Consider the following 14142-nt stretch of genomic DNA (forward strand, 5'->3'; position numbering starts at 1 on the left):
GGGGATGGGAGATATGTAATTTTCTTATATTTAATCCAAAAACTATTTTCATTAGACAAATGTAGTTATTTTTCTGCATTCAGACTCCAATCATAACAGAAAAAAATCAAATAAAAAAACAGGACCAAGAACTTGTTTGATTGACTACTCTCTCGCTTAATTTTTCCCAGTAATGAGCCAGAAGGAAGTAAGTGACAGCCAATTAGTCTGTGCTGTCATTAACCAGAGTCCTGACTAGAGCACAGGCCAAGCTACTGTAAGCGGATAGCTGCTTAATACTCCAGCATCAAGGAGACTGCAGAGCACAAGACACTGCCCGAATGTTGGACCTGTATTGTCCATACTGTTGCACAGCTGTTTACATTTGCAAAGCACCATACAAACATGCATTAGATTATCCTCCAGTGAGATAGGTAAGAATGATCATCCCCACTTTACAGATGGGGAATCAGACACAGATGCAGGCTACATAACTCTGGCAGATTAGCACTTGAGAGCATCCAATGCCCAACTCAAATCCAGAAAGCCACACTGCTCCTTAAGTGGCATTTCAACATCTTTCTAAGCTCAGATCTCACAAACAGCAGAAAGTGGAAGAGAACAGCTGTGTCTGAAGTGATATAGCTCAGATCAGTTCCCAATGTGTCTTGGCTTAGGTGGAAAGCAGCTCTTGCTTGGTTATGCAGTGAGAATTGGATTTCCAATACCAATGAGTCGCTGCCACACAAGGTCATTTGACCAACTGTCTGTTCCTCATGTCACCTCACCACTCTCTTCACTCTCTCTAGTCCTCTATTCCCCTCACACTTCTCCCTTGCCTTTTGCTCCCACTATTCAGAGTAACACTCCACAATGATTCTGACAGTATTAATAGTATTTTCTGCTGGAAGAGATACACACAGGGTTATTATCTTTAATGCTAAAAACAAACATCTCTTCAAAGGATTTTTCACAAAACCAGTGATGTTTAAAGAAATTTGAACCTTTTCGCTGTAGCTTACGTTACAAGTTACTCTTGCTCTGCACGAGCAGATTATTCATAGATTCCTGTATAAACAGAGGCACACACCTTTCCCAAAATAATTCCTAGAACAGATCCTTTCAGAAAAAACACCCAGTCTTAAATGCAGTTCCACTCATACTGTTGCCAATGGCACGCATGTTGAAGACATGAGGTTCTAATCACACTAAGCCTACTGAATTGTACCCTAACCATGTAAATTACCACCACTAGAACTACCAATCATCACGTTTTTAAACCAAGCAGACAATACAAGATTCTGATACACCTGGTAAGAGATGGAGGAGATCACTACAGACATGCAAACTAGATACCATTAACTTGGGTTTGAATAGAGACTGGGAGTGGCTGGGTCATTACACATATTGAATCTATTTCCCCATGTTAAGTATCCTCACACCTTCTTGTCAACTGTCTAAACGGGCCATCTTGGTTATCACTTCAAAAGTTTTTTTCTCCTGCTGATAATAGCTCATCTTAACTAATTAGCCTCTCAAAATTAGTATGCGCAAAAAGAAAAGGAGGACTTGTGGCACCTTAGAGACTAACGAATTTATTTGAGCATAAGCTTTCATGAGCAAAAGCTTATGCTCAAATAAATTTGTTAGTCTAAGGTACCACAAGTCTTCCTTTTCTTTTTGCAGATACAGACTAATACGACTGCTACTCTGAAACCTGACAATTTGTATGGTAACTTCCAACGTGTGTGTGTGTGTGTGTGTCTTACTTTATGTTCCATTCTATGCATCCGATGAAGTGGGCTGTAGCTCACAAAAGCTTATGCTCAAATAAATTTGTTAGTCTCTAAGGTGCCACAAGTCCTCCTTTTCTTTTTTGGATACAGACTAACATGGCTGCTACTCTGAAACAAGTACTCCTGTTCTTCTTACTACAGAACAGTGTCTCCAGACAGTTCACAAGACTCATTAGCAGAGATGATGAAACACAGCAGAAACAAGTCTCAATATGAATGCAGTCAATCTAATCCATAAAGCAAAAATCTACACGAGCTTTACACCAACAAAATAAACTCAGAAAGGTGGTTGTTAATTAACATTTATGTAACAGAAAACAAAGACCAATTCAAAGCAGTGCATCCCTTTTACAGGTCACTTCCTGCACAAACAAAATTTCCGCAAGTCTAAAAAGTAATGCAATAAAGGCACAGAATTCTGTTTTGCTTCACTAGCCAAACTGAAAGATCCATTCAACTGAACACAGTATTACACTATCGTCACGGAGCTAGGGAATCATCATAAGGGCCTACAGCAAGAGATGACTGTCTACAAGGAATGTCATATCCTGCCACACTGGCTCAAAGACCACCAGCTGACAAGATTAAGGGAAACTTTGCTGAATTAATAAACCCATTTTATATTGTTTATCCATGATTCCTTAACAAAGTATAATAATTGTAAGTTTTCCTTATTGTTTAAAAACTTTTTTTCCTAACTGTAATTTATAATACTGTATAGTCCCTTCCTTGACAATTTGCTTTCATCACACGCAGAAATGTGGACTACTTACTGAAGTGTTATTTGTGAATTGGGGCCATCCAAACATTTTAAGAAAAGGGGTGGGAGGGAGGAGAGGGAAATAAGGGTTTTACAGCATTTATTTTTAGAAATTAATTTAAAAAAATCAAGCGTTATTTGCATTAAAAAGGCACAGAGACTCTGCGCCAACATGAAAAAGGATAGGCCACATTTCCAGACTACCAATCTTCTTTCCTTTACATAAAGAAAAGTTTTATTGAACTACTGCTTTTCTACACAGTTGTTACAGGATTTTTACCCAATCAATAATCAGCATTAAGCTTATCAAACTCCAAACAGCTTAAATGTGTAATAATTGTTGCACTGGGAACTTTTAATATGTTGGCAAGTTTCCTACTGCTTTAGTAACATTTTATCAAAGACCGTTACCTACCTTTCGGTAACTGGTGTTCTTCGAGATGTGTTGCTCATGTCCATTCCATGCTAGGAGCGCGCGCAACCACGTGCATAGCAGCAGGAGGTTTTTCCCTTAGCAATATCCGTAGGGTTGGCTCTGGCACCCTCTGGAGTCCCACACTCATGTGTCAGTATATGGGGTGGCATCGGCCCCACACCCTCTCGGTTTCTTCTTGCTCCGACAGCAGGGATGGAGGGCAGGTCAAACAACAGATAACTAACTATTCAACTATTTACAGGAAACAACTCAGAGTCCAGAAACAACGCTAAGGCCACTTGCAAGAGCAAGGAGTGTTCCAGCCACCATCACTGGTGGTAAGAGGGAACTGAGAGGGAGCGGGGGTCAGCAGTGCCCCATATACCAGTGCATGAACGCGGGACTCCAGAGGGCTCCAGAGCTGGCCCTACCAATACTGCTAAAGGGGAAAACCTCCGGCCACCGTGCACATGAGTGCACGCCAGCGGATTGCCCTGACAGGCTGCAGGTTGCTACGAAGACCAGAGTTACGAACTGAGCAGTCAACCACGCACCTCACTTGGCACTGGAAGTATACAGTCAGCAGCAGCAGAGTCAAATAAAAAAAAGCACACAGTACTGTAGTGTGTTAAATATAAACTACTAAAAAAATAAAGGGAAAGTTTAAAAAAAATTGAAAAGGTAAGGAAACTGTTTCTATGCTTATTTCATTTAAATTAAGATGGTTAAAAAAAGCATTTTTCTTCTGCATAGGAAAGTTTCAAAGCTTGTATTAAGTCAATGATCAGTTGTAAACATTTGAAAGAACAGCCATAATGTTTTATTCAGTTACGAACATTTCAGAGCTACAAACAACCACCATTCCAAAGTGTTCGTAGCCCTGAAGTTCCACTGTATCAAGGAATCCATGAAGTGCTTGGCACAGTAACTTTAACCCAGGGGTCGCTTTCTAAAAAGTATCAGTATTTTTACAAATAACTTGTACATTTCTGCCAACACGTGCAGCAAGTTCATCTGCATTTTCCATTCCCTGTGGTGTAAGCTCAACAGAGACACCTTTACCATGGATAATCTGGGCCTCAACCCTGAAAAGCGGTAGCAACCAGTAGTTCTTTCTCCCAGTGACTTTTAGTGCCAGCTGGCAGCATGAACAAATACAGATATTTTTTTAACTGAACAAAATCTGATTTAAATCAAAAATCCAATTTTTTAATTTAAACACAGGTTTACTTTTTTGAAATAAATTTATTTCAGATTTGAAATTATGACAATCTATACTAATGCCTACATTTATTGTAACCAATTAAAATAATTTAAAATAAATACAAAAATAATATTAATGTTTGCTGTCCCGTTTTAAAGAAAGTCAGACCACTGAACTGGTGGAAGTCTCGGGCTAAGCACCTGGAACCAGAGCTTGCTGAAGGGCTACACCAGCTTTTGACAGCAGTAGCCTCTTCTGCAGCTGCAGAGAGAGTATTTGCTTCATTTCAGTTTATTCAGCTAGTTCATTCAAAGTTAAGAAACCAATCTGGAGTTGAAAAAGCAGGAAATCTGAATAAACTATAGGAGGGATAAATTCTACTAGCTCTAAAATCTTGAAGGACGTGGGGATCAGAAACAATTAGTTCAATTCATTAGCTACAGATATTTTCCTTGCTTAATAAATCAACTAGTTTTAAATGCAAAATATGTTTTGATCAAGTTTTTTTCCTAGAGAGAGAGAGCACGCGCGCAAGAGCAAGCACACTTTGGAGTAATTTTAACAAAAAAATAAAATGCTAGCTGTGTATTTTTAGTGGAATTTTATTTTCCATCCAAATAGGGCTTCACAAATTATAAATAAAAAAATTAATCTAGTAAATAAGAAATGCATTGTTCACCATTTTCTAACATAAAAATATAAACATTAAGATGAATCATAGTAAGTGAAGCTATTTAATTGCTTAAAATAAATGTAGATCTAACATATCCTCCTGATCAGCAAAAAGAACCACCCTGTAGTGTAAAGTTTATATTTAGTTGCAAATAACATGTTTTAATGGTAACCAAGGAGAATCAACCTTTCTTCAGAAAAAAAACTAAAATGTACAAGTGCAAAACATGATTAAAATCAATGATCTAAATCAAGCTTTTCTGCTTGCTGATTTAAATCAATCTACCCTGCAAAAGCTGGGGACCTAACTGATCTCTGCATTTCTGACAATCTCTCCCATAGAATATGTGGGCTTTCCCAATTTTCTCCTCTTTAATAAATCTAAATGAAATATTACAAACATAGAACAAAAATACATCATCCATCCCAGGTGCTGGGCATCCTCAACGAAACGTGAAATTCATAGTATGTATGTACAGTTTGTGGTGGGCATTTTGGCTTTTTTCCTGTAGATCTGATTGAAGTCTTTGGGGAAAACAGAGTAGTTTGTATCCCATTATTTATAGCAAACTACATTATCCAAACCCAACATTCAATAGTAGGGAAAACCTGAACACATTTAACTGAACTGTAAAACTCTAGTGCTGTTTCTTACATTTTACAGCTAATCTTCTATCCTCTTAACCCAACTCAACAGAACTGATTCAGCTTGATCCGTGACTTTCCACAGTCTAACCCTTAAACACCCAGTAGTTATATAAAAGTAAGCCTTGCCCCACAGATTTAGATGAGATTGACCTCTTGCTCCATTAAGACAAATAACATCCTTTAGAAGAATGCAAGTCTAGGACAAAACAGCTACAGCAGCTATCTTTAAAATAAGGCAAGAAAAAAGCCCACGGCAGGCTATGTAAATGCTGCCACATGCTAGACTCAAGCTCTATTACAGGAGATGTTGCTGCACAGCAATTGGGTCTATGAAAAACAGCAGCCTAGAATTTAATAATAAATAAAGGAGAGCATGTTGACTCCCGATATTGGGCTTTCATTCAGAACCAACTCCAATTTTCAAAGTGAACTTCAACATGAGTCACCTGGTGCTAAATCTTCAGAAGAGCTCAGCTTCCAGCAACTCCCACTGAGAATGACAGAGTTTTCTCCCCTTCACCCACCTGAGAACAGCAGAAGCTCCTAGCCACTGAGCATCTTGGAAAACATGGGTCTGATCCAGCCTGGCAATTCCAGATGACTTCAGGTGGCAGTGAGCTCACATCTTGCGTGAAAAAGTATTTCCTTTTTGTCAGTTTTGAATTTCCCAAATTTCATTGCACATCCCCTTTTAATTTTAATTTCATGGCACGTCCCCTTGTTCTTGTGATCGGAGACAGGAAGACCAAAAGTTCCTGATCTATCTTTTCTAGAAGACATTTCATTATTGTAGGTACATTTATCCTGTCCCCTTCTCATTCATTTACTGTCTAAGAACAATCCCAGTCTTTTCAATCTCTCTTCATGGGAAAGTTTTTCCAGGCCCTTATTCATTCTCACCCCTCTTCTCTGAGCTCTTCCAGTTCTATAATAGCCTTTTCAAGATGAGGTGACCAATACTGCACACAGTATCCCGAAGAAGCTTCTGCTTACCTTTGGCCATGATGAAAGTTGACCATTTCATCCTGTTCTTTGCTTTCTGTATCCTAGCTAGGCTTTTTCCCCCTCCATGAAAATTTGGCCAATTCTGTCCCACCACTACCATGTTTGACCAGTTCTCTGCAACTGATATAACTGCCAATCTGAGACAGTCTTGAGCTGTATTAATGTGGACTTGAAACGTCAGCTTAATATGCAAAAACACAGACTGCTTTCCAGTAATGAAACTTAGAGAGTCCCCATAGGCTCCTCCATGCCACTTAAACCCTCATTAAGGGTTTGGAAACTCACCCAAAGTATGTAGAAGTATCCTACATAAACTGCAGCTTGGATGAATGCTAGCTGGCTGAGATTCAACCAAGACCAGCACAAGACTTCCCCACTTTGAGAACAATGGAACAAAACCAAATCAGAAATAAGATGTTAAATCACACATTCTCACAAATACTCTCCAAAAGCAAACAGATCATTTTAATTCTTTGATGTCTGACAAAGGTTAGCAAAGTAACCCCCCCAAATGACACAAATTAAGGCTTGGTCTCCACTACAGCTTACTTTGGTATAATCCATACCCCTGAGAGACATAAGTTACACCAGCCTAAGCACCGATGCGGACAGCGCTATGTCAGCAGGAGAGCTTCTCCGACCAACATAGCTAGTGCCTCCCATGGAGGTGGAGTTTATGCCGAGGGGAGAGCTCTCTCCCACTGCACAGAGGGTCTTCACCAGACACACTACAGCAATGCAGCTGACTTTGATAAGTCAACTTTTAAGAAAACAATACTTGAATTTTGTCGACAGCATATCATTTCACACAATCAGAAGAAAAACACACACATTACAACCTCTGTAGTAAAACGCAGAGACCAACTTCTTTAAAAAAAGTAGAAGCTTTGAGTCAATGGGCCCTGCCAGGTACATAGCTTTTTGAAAATCAAATAACTCTGGATCCTGGCTTTGGGCAATTTTGAAAATCTGGACATAGTGTTTTCTTGGGTGTCCAAAATTACATTTTAACCTACAGAGTGTAGAATACTCTTTTGCCTTGTAATAATTCTTAACTGAACAAAAAGCTGCCATATCTCTCAGTCTTTCCGGTTCATAGGATACAAATTTCAAATATTTTTAATCTATTTCAAACTGAAGACTGATCCTGTTAAAATTTTCCAAGTAGAAGAAAGTATTTCAATTACAATATCTAATCTTCTTAGAGTTGCAACAGATTCTATGAACATACAGGAGCCATTCCAAGCACCTTTTAACTAGTCAAAGGATTCACACAAAAGAGTAACACACACAATTTATCAGTATTACTGATGCGAGTTTCTTGGAATCCTTATGTGTACGCAACTGAGATTTCAATTAATGTACTCTTTCACACAGCTACAAAAGAAAAAAGTCAGGGGAAAAATCAGAGTGCAACAATTTCAGGAGACTAAACACAAAGAGGAAAAGGGATTTTTTAGGTCTGAGTGGGGGTTTTGTTATGCCTCCCACTCCGGTTGGTAGAGAGTACTCAACACCTGTTGCCAATATTGAGAGAGAGAGAGGGGGGTTTTCCTTTGTACTTGATGTTTAGATGCATCTAGTTCACCTGACAAGTGCTGGAAGCGGAGTTCTCCATTTATCAACACCACAGTTACAGCCCAGGAATTATCGCTGCTGGCCCAAGCAGGGACCAGGATGGATCATGGGGGAGGGTTAGCGAACACCCACCAGACCGAGATGCAGGCACAGGCAGTGCTTACGGCTGTTATTTGTGCATTTTACTTATGTTTTTTGCAGTTAATTTTTTTGCTTTGCTTTTAATTAATTCAATTTAGTGTAAACACCAGATTGGTCAGCAGTCAAGGAAAACTGTACTGTGTGTCCACACAAGTCCAGGTATGCACCTCATATTTAAATAGCTATCAATGGCTCACAGAAATGGAAGCTCACGCTCTCCCTTCAGTCACTTACATAACTTAAAAAGAAAAGGAGTACTTGTGGCAAATTGGTTAGTCTCTAAGGTGCCACAAGTACTCCTTTTCTTTTTGCGAATACAGACTAACACGGCTGTTACTCTGAAACCTTACATAACCTAATACACTGAGTCAGAGACGTAAGTGACTGAGCCAGGACATAGGCTGGGACACAACGAGCAGCTCTCTGCTTAAGAAATGTTTAAATTGTCCACATTATACCACATGAGCTGAAGCAGCAGCCCCACTATCCTCAGTTTAAGTACTATTCCACCTCCTTTCCAATTAAAAATCTTTATAAATAAAATATATTGCAAAGTAGTTTCATTATTGGGGGAGGGGGAAAGACAGCAAGAAATCTCAGAGCATTGCTTAAGGTCGAGAGTTTACTTTGATTTTATGCCAGCATATGCACAATTGCTAATGCATCCTTTTCTGGTTCTCTTTGAGGCTGCAGTAGTAAAGGTGGCAACAGTTCTATGAAGTGAGATAGCAGCATCTGCATACGTACTAAATGAAACAGAATCTAAACCAGACACCATCTGAAAATTTCTGTTACCTAAATATGTACTATTGTGATACTATCACCTCTTTCAAACATTGGTTTTAAAGCAGAGGTGGGCAAACTACGACCCATGGGACTGTCCTGCCCGGCCCCTGAGCTCCCAGCAAGGGAGGCTGTCCCCCGGCCCCTCCCCCGCTGTCCCCCTCTCCCGCAGTCACGCCGCTGCGCGGGCAGCGTTCTGACCCACCGCTCCTGTCAGGCAGCCTGGCAGCGTGGCTGGCTCCAGCATGGTAAGCGGGTGGGAAGGAGGGGGGTTAGATAAGGGGCAGGGGGGTCCCGAGGGGCAGTCATGGGACAGGGAGCAGCTGGATGGGGCAGAGGTTCGGGATGGGGGGCAGTCATGGGACAGAGAGCAGTTGGGGCAGGGGTGTGGATGGGGTCGTGGCAGTTAGGGGCAGGGGGTCGGATGGGTCGGGGGTGGATAGAGGGCGGGGTCCCGGGGGGCAGTTAGGGGCAGGGGGTCGGATGGGTCGGGGGTGGATAGAGGGCGGGAGCCAGGCTGTTTGGGGAGGCACAGCCTTCCCTGCCTGGCCCTCCATACAGTTGCACAAGCCCGATGTGGCCCTCAGTCCAAAAAGTTTGCCCACCCCTGTTTTAAAGTTTCACATATATTTTAAAGCATCAATGAAAATTTGTTTTAAAAAATGTTTTGGAGTTATTCTCCAAACAATGACTCTCAAACCAAGGTCTGAGACTCACTTCTAGGTGGTCTGCAGAGCTACTTAACAAAGATGATGAAGCACCCTTCAGTATTCAGGAAGTGACTATTCCTCCTAGATCTAGACAGGAATTTGAGGTTTCCTGAAGGCTTTTTTTAAACAAAAAAAATTAAAAAACCTTCTTTGCATTCATAGCTTCCTTTTTTGTTTTTTTGAGTATGTAAATTCAAACACAACTGAGTTACAGAAAGCCCCAAAGTGAAGGGGAAGCAATAAAATGTGAACACAAAAATGCAGAGTAGGGAGCACAGGCAACTTGGGGGTTAAGTCTTACTCCCTGAAGACCCTATCCTGAGGGACAAAAATAGACCATACAGCTAGAAAAGGGGGGACAAAGGGAAATATGACCATGCAGCAGCCGCACATCTCAAATTAAGTTTATTTTGATCCTGTTTCGTTCAGACCATACTAATGTTCCCTCATGTAACCACGTACTGTAGTTGTGGGGAAGGGATGGAATTAGGCTGGGAAGAGAATTACCCCCAAAAAGTTACCCAAAAACCAAACAGCTTTGAAAACCAGTGCTCTGAAAGAATGAGTGATACTGAAATTATGTAAAGGCTTCTAAAGCCAAGCTGCATCACACCTTACCTGGGAAAGCGTATGGGTTTGGCGATCCTCTTTTAAGGCACTTGGAACAGAGGACGTGCACGGTGTAGTACAGACCTGGCCATTCTTGAAGCAGTACATTCAGTTCTTCCACTAAGGGGGTAATAGCTTGCCAGGCTGTCCATATATTTGGTAGAGATGCGTGACTAGCAATAGACAGAGTGTCTGGCTGCTGAGTGCTCCTAGCAGGCCTGTAACTCACCACCACAGGTACCTTCCCCCTGTAGGCATAAATCTGGTATTTGCCATCGGACCGCTGAACCACATGGCTGTTAATCTGGACACTGTAGCGTGCAAATAACCCAGATGGGAAAATGAAGGGGAAGGTGTATTCAATCTGCAACTGTTCAATGACAAGAGACTGTCCGCTCAGGTTGGTACCATTAATCCATGCCTCTGCATGGGGCACCTCGTTCTTCACATAGCAGGGGAACTTGTACCAGGCAGTGGCCCCATTCAGGGGTTTGCATTTGGGCTTATTGATGCAGTAGCAGAGCCCCATTTTCTCCAGCAGCTCCAGGATAAGCTGCAGGTCCTCCCGGCTCTGGATATGGGGTTTGAGAAGCAGGCGGATAACATGGGCAGGAAGAAGCCCATGCAGCAGGAACCCTTCCACGTAGTGGTGGAGCTGGGTGGTTCTCAGTTCATCTATATGGGTGTCACTGAGCAGTTTCTGGAGCAGCACCGTGGTGTCCCGCTGGCAGAAGACGTTGAGGATGTCAATGAGCCCAGGCAGATTGTGGAATACGTACTCCCGCAGAGTCAGATGTTCCTCGAAGTACAGGAGCTTGCCACTTTCATGCAGATAGGACAGGGCGCTCTGGAGTCGGTCCTCGGTCAGGCCCGCCTGCAAGCCCAGCCGTGCCGAATCCCACCAGCTGAGCCACAGTTGCTGAGCCTGCGGCTGGAAGTGCAGCTCTTCCAGCACCTGCCAGGACTTGGGTAGCACCCGGTGCAGGTTTGGGAAGATGTCCCGGTGCTCAGCTACTGACAGAAGCTTGTCCCGCAGGCGGCGCACCTGGTAGTGGTCCTGGCAGCTAATGGGCAGCACCGGCGAGAGGATCTGCAGCCGGTGGTTGAGCAGATACTGGAACTGGGCCTTCTTGCGCCGCAGGTTCTTGTCTGAAACCCCATAGAAGGCAGTGTGGGGGCTGGAGCAACGCAGGTCAAAGTCCTGTCCCAGGGCATTGTCCACCTGCTGGGCCAAGCTCTGGAGTCCCTCGGCATCCCGCTTCTCCTGAAGGGCAATTTGGTGGTGGATGTCCAGGCACTTCTCCTCCAGTTCCCGCTCAGCACACAGGTCAGCATGCGTGCCCACCATGCACATTACAGCATGGGGCACTTTGGCGCCTAGCCAGTGCAGGAAGTAGCCCACTGCAGGGTAGAAGCAATGCGGGCTGTAGGCACTCAGGTTCACCACCAGCACGTACAAGGCTCCCGGCGAAAGGAAGAAGGACTGGATCACGTCGTAGCTAGGGTCACCCGCCAGCTCATACACAATGAAAGTCAGACCCCTCTCTGCATCTGCTGTCCAGTCCGTCACCTCGATACCCTGTCTGGTGCCGGTCAGGCCTGCTACCAACGGCGTTAGGGGGGCATCTCGCTCCAGCAGCATGGGGAAGTGTCCTATCTGGGCTTCCCCATTAACTTTTGGGGATGGAGACAGGCAGACGTCCTGGTGCTCTAACCTGATTTTCCCAGCAACTTTAAGGGACGAGGACAGCAATGGGTCCTGCTGCTCAATGGAGGTATGTCCTACCGAGGAGCCTTTTGAAGTCGAAGCATCTCGGGGCTCAGTGATGGGGCTGTGTCCTAGCTGTATTTTCCCACCACCTTCAGGAGTCAGGCCCAGAGCGATGTCTTGTTGCTGCTGGGTTCTCCCACCATCTTTGCCAGCTGCAGCCAGGGGAGAGTCTCTCTGCCTCTCCTCCTCCATCAGGCACCTTCTCAGCAAGGTCTTGCCAGCATCCTTCAGGCCCATGAGGACCAGCTTGAGCCGGGGCTTGAGAGCAGGCTGGGAGTGGGCCAACTCCTGCTGGTAAGCAGCAATGTAGGGGATGCCCTTCATGCAAACCTCGTAAGGGGGCTGAATGAGCGGGTTGTCCTTGATCTTCCAGAGGGTGACCCGGGAGAGCTGCCCAAAGCCCTCGGGCAGGATGGCGATCTGGTTGCCCTGCAGCACGAGTTCCTCCAGGCTGTGGAGCTGCACAATGGAGTCGGGCAGGTAGCGGATCCGGTTGTTGTCCAACCAGAGGGTGCGGAGCTGGTGCAGCTGGCAGAGGCGGGCAGGCAGCAAGGGCAGCTGGTTGCGGCTCAGGTAGAGCTCCTCCAGGCTGGGCAGGGCGAGCACGGCCTCGGGGAACTCACCCAGCAGGTTGGAGGAGAGGTTCAGCATCTTGAGGCGCTGCAGGCGGCCGAAGCCGGGGGGCAGGACCCGCAGCTGGTTCCCATCCAGCATGAGGCTCTCCAGGGCGCCCAGCTGGCACAGCCCCTCGGGCAGCGCGCCCAGCCCCGTGCCGCTCAGCCACAGGATCTTGAGGCAGCGCAAGGCGGCGATGCCCTCGGGCAGCACGCGCAGCTGCCGGTTACCGGAGCAGTCCAGCTCCTCCAGCGCGCCCAGCTCCAGCAGCGGCGCCGGGAAGGCGGGCAGCTGGTTGTGGTCCACGTCCAGCGAGCGCAGCCGCGGCAGGCGGCCCAGCGCCTCGGGCAGGCGGCGCAGGCGGTTGAAGCTCAGGTCCAGCTCCTCCAGCCGCCGCAGCGCGCCCAGCCGCCCGGGCAGCGCCGCGCCGTCCGCGCCCAGCTGGTTGTGGCTCAGGCTCAGCTTGCGCAGCTCCCGCAGCGGCGCCAGCGCCTCGCCGTCCCCCAGGCCGCCCAGCCGGTTGTGGCTGAGGTCGAGCTCGGCCAGGCGGCCCAGGTGGCGCAGCGCGGCGGGGAGCCGGGACAGGCGGTTCCTGCGCAGGCTGAGGACGCGCAGGCCGCCCAGCGCGGCGCCCAGCCCCTCGGGCAGCTCCTCCAGGCCGCGCCCGCTCAGGCTCAGCGCCGCCGGCTCGCCCGGCCCGGCGGGCAGCGGCGGGCGGCGCGGCGCGGGCGGCCCGGCGGGCTCCGGCTCCTCGCGGGGGCCCAGGCTCAGCTGCCGCAGGTTGCTCCGCAGCTTCCGTGCGCGCAGGGCGGCGTCTCGCCACCGCCGGGCCGCCGCGGGGGGCTCGGGCTCGGCCATGGCCCGCCGGGGCGGGAGTGCGGCTGCCCTACCGGCCGGGCCTGGCCGCGGAGCGCTCGGCGCAGCCCCCTCTCGCCGCCGGGCCGGGCCCTCCCCAGCCCGCCGGCGCCTCGGCAGCCGCCAGCCCCATGCTCCGCGCCCGGCCGGCTCCGGGAGAGGGGCGCGCCGCGCTGCGCTGCGCCGCCCCGCCGGGGGAGGGGCCCAGGCCGGCCCGCCCCCTGCCGGAGGCGGGACACAGGCCGGGTCCCAATCACCGCCCCGGTCCCCCGGCGCCGGGAGCTGCGCCCCTCCCGCCTCCTTCAGCGCAGCCCGGGCTCAGCCTCCCGCACCCCGGCCGCCCCGTCGCCCCGGCCGGTCGCCCCACGCCCCAGCTGCTCGGGATCCAGCGCACCGCCCGCTTCCCGGGCTGAGGAGCCTGCCTGCAAAGCGGCGCCGCCGCCTGCGGTCTGCTCAGCGAGCGCCTCGGCCGGGGGCGCGCCAGGCTGTTGGGTTCGCGGCGCAGCCTTGGTCCCCTGGACTTAGGCAGTGACAGGGAGCCCCCCGGCGATGCTCGGGAACGGCGCTGAATGAGGCCGGTCAGGGCTCTGGTGGAGCGAGC

The 14142-nt window shown here is 47.4% G+C and overlaps 1 protein-coding gene across 7 annotated transcripts in view; it reads right to left on the reverse strand.

The window, feature by feature from the left end:
* The window catches only part of MFHAS1 (multifunctional ROCO family signaling regulator 1), a 117879-nt gene extending 104299 nt beyond the window's left edge, over nucleotides 1-13580 (reverse strand). For all 7 annotated transcript variants that reach the window (XM_077814819.1, XM_077814815.1, XM_077814821.1 and 4 more), the window contains exon 1: nucleotides 10310-13580. In XM_077814819.1, the coding sequence (XP_077670945.1) occupies nucleotides 10310-13544 (3235 nt within the window). In that variant the 5' untranslated portion in view covers nucleotides 13545-13580. The remainder of the gene's footprint in view (nucleotides 1-10309) is intronic.
* Nucleotides 13581-14142: the final 562 nt, after the last annotated feature.

Source organism: Eretmochelys imbricata, chromosome 4 (assembly GCF_965152235.1).
Source record: "Eretmochelys imbricata isolate rEreImb1 chromosome 4, rEreImb1.hap1, whole genome shotgun sequence".
Classification (NCBI taxonomy): Eukaryota; Metazoa; Chordata; order Testudines; family Cheloniidae; genus Eretmochelys; species Eretmochelys imbricata.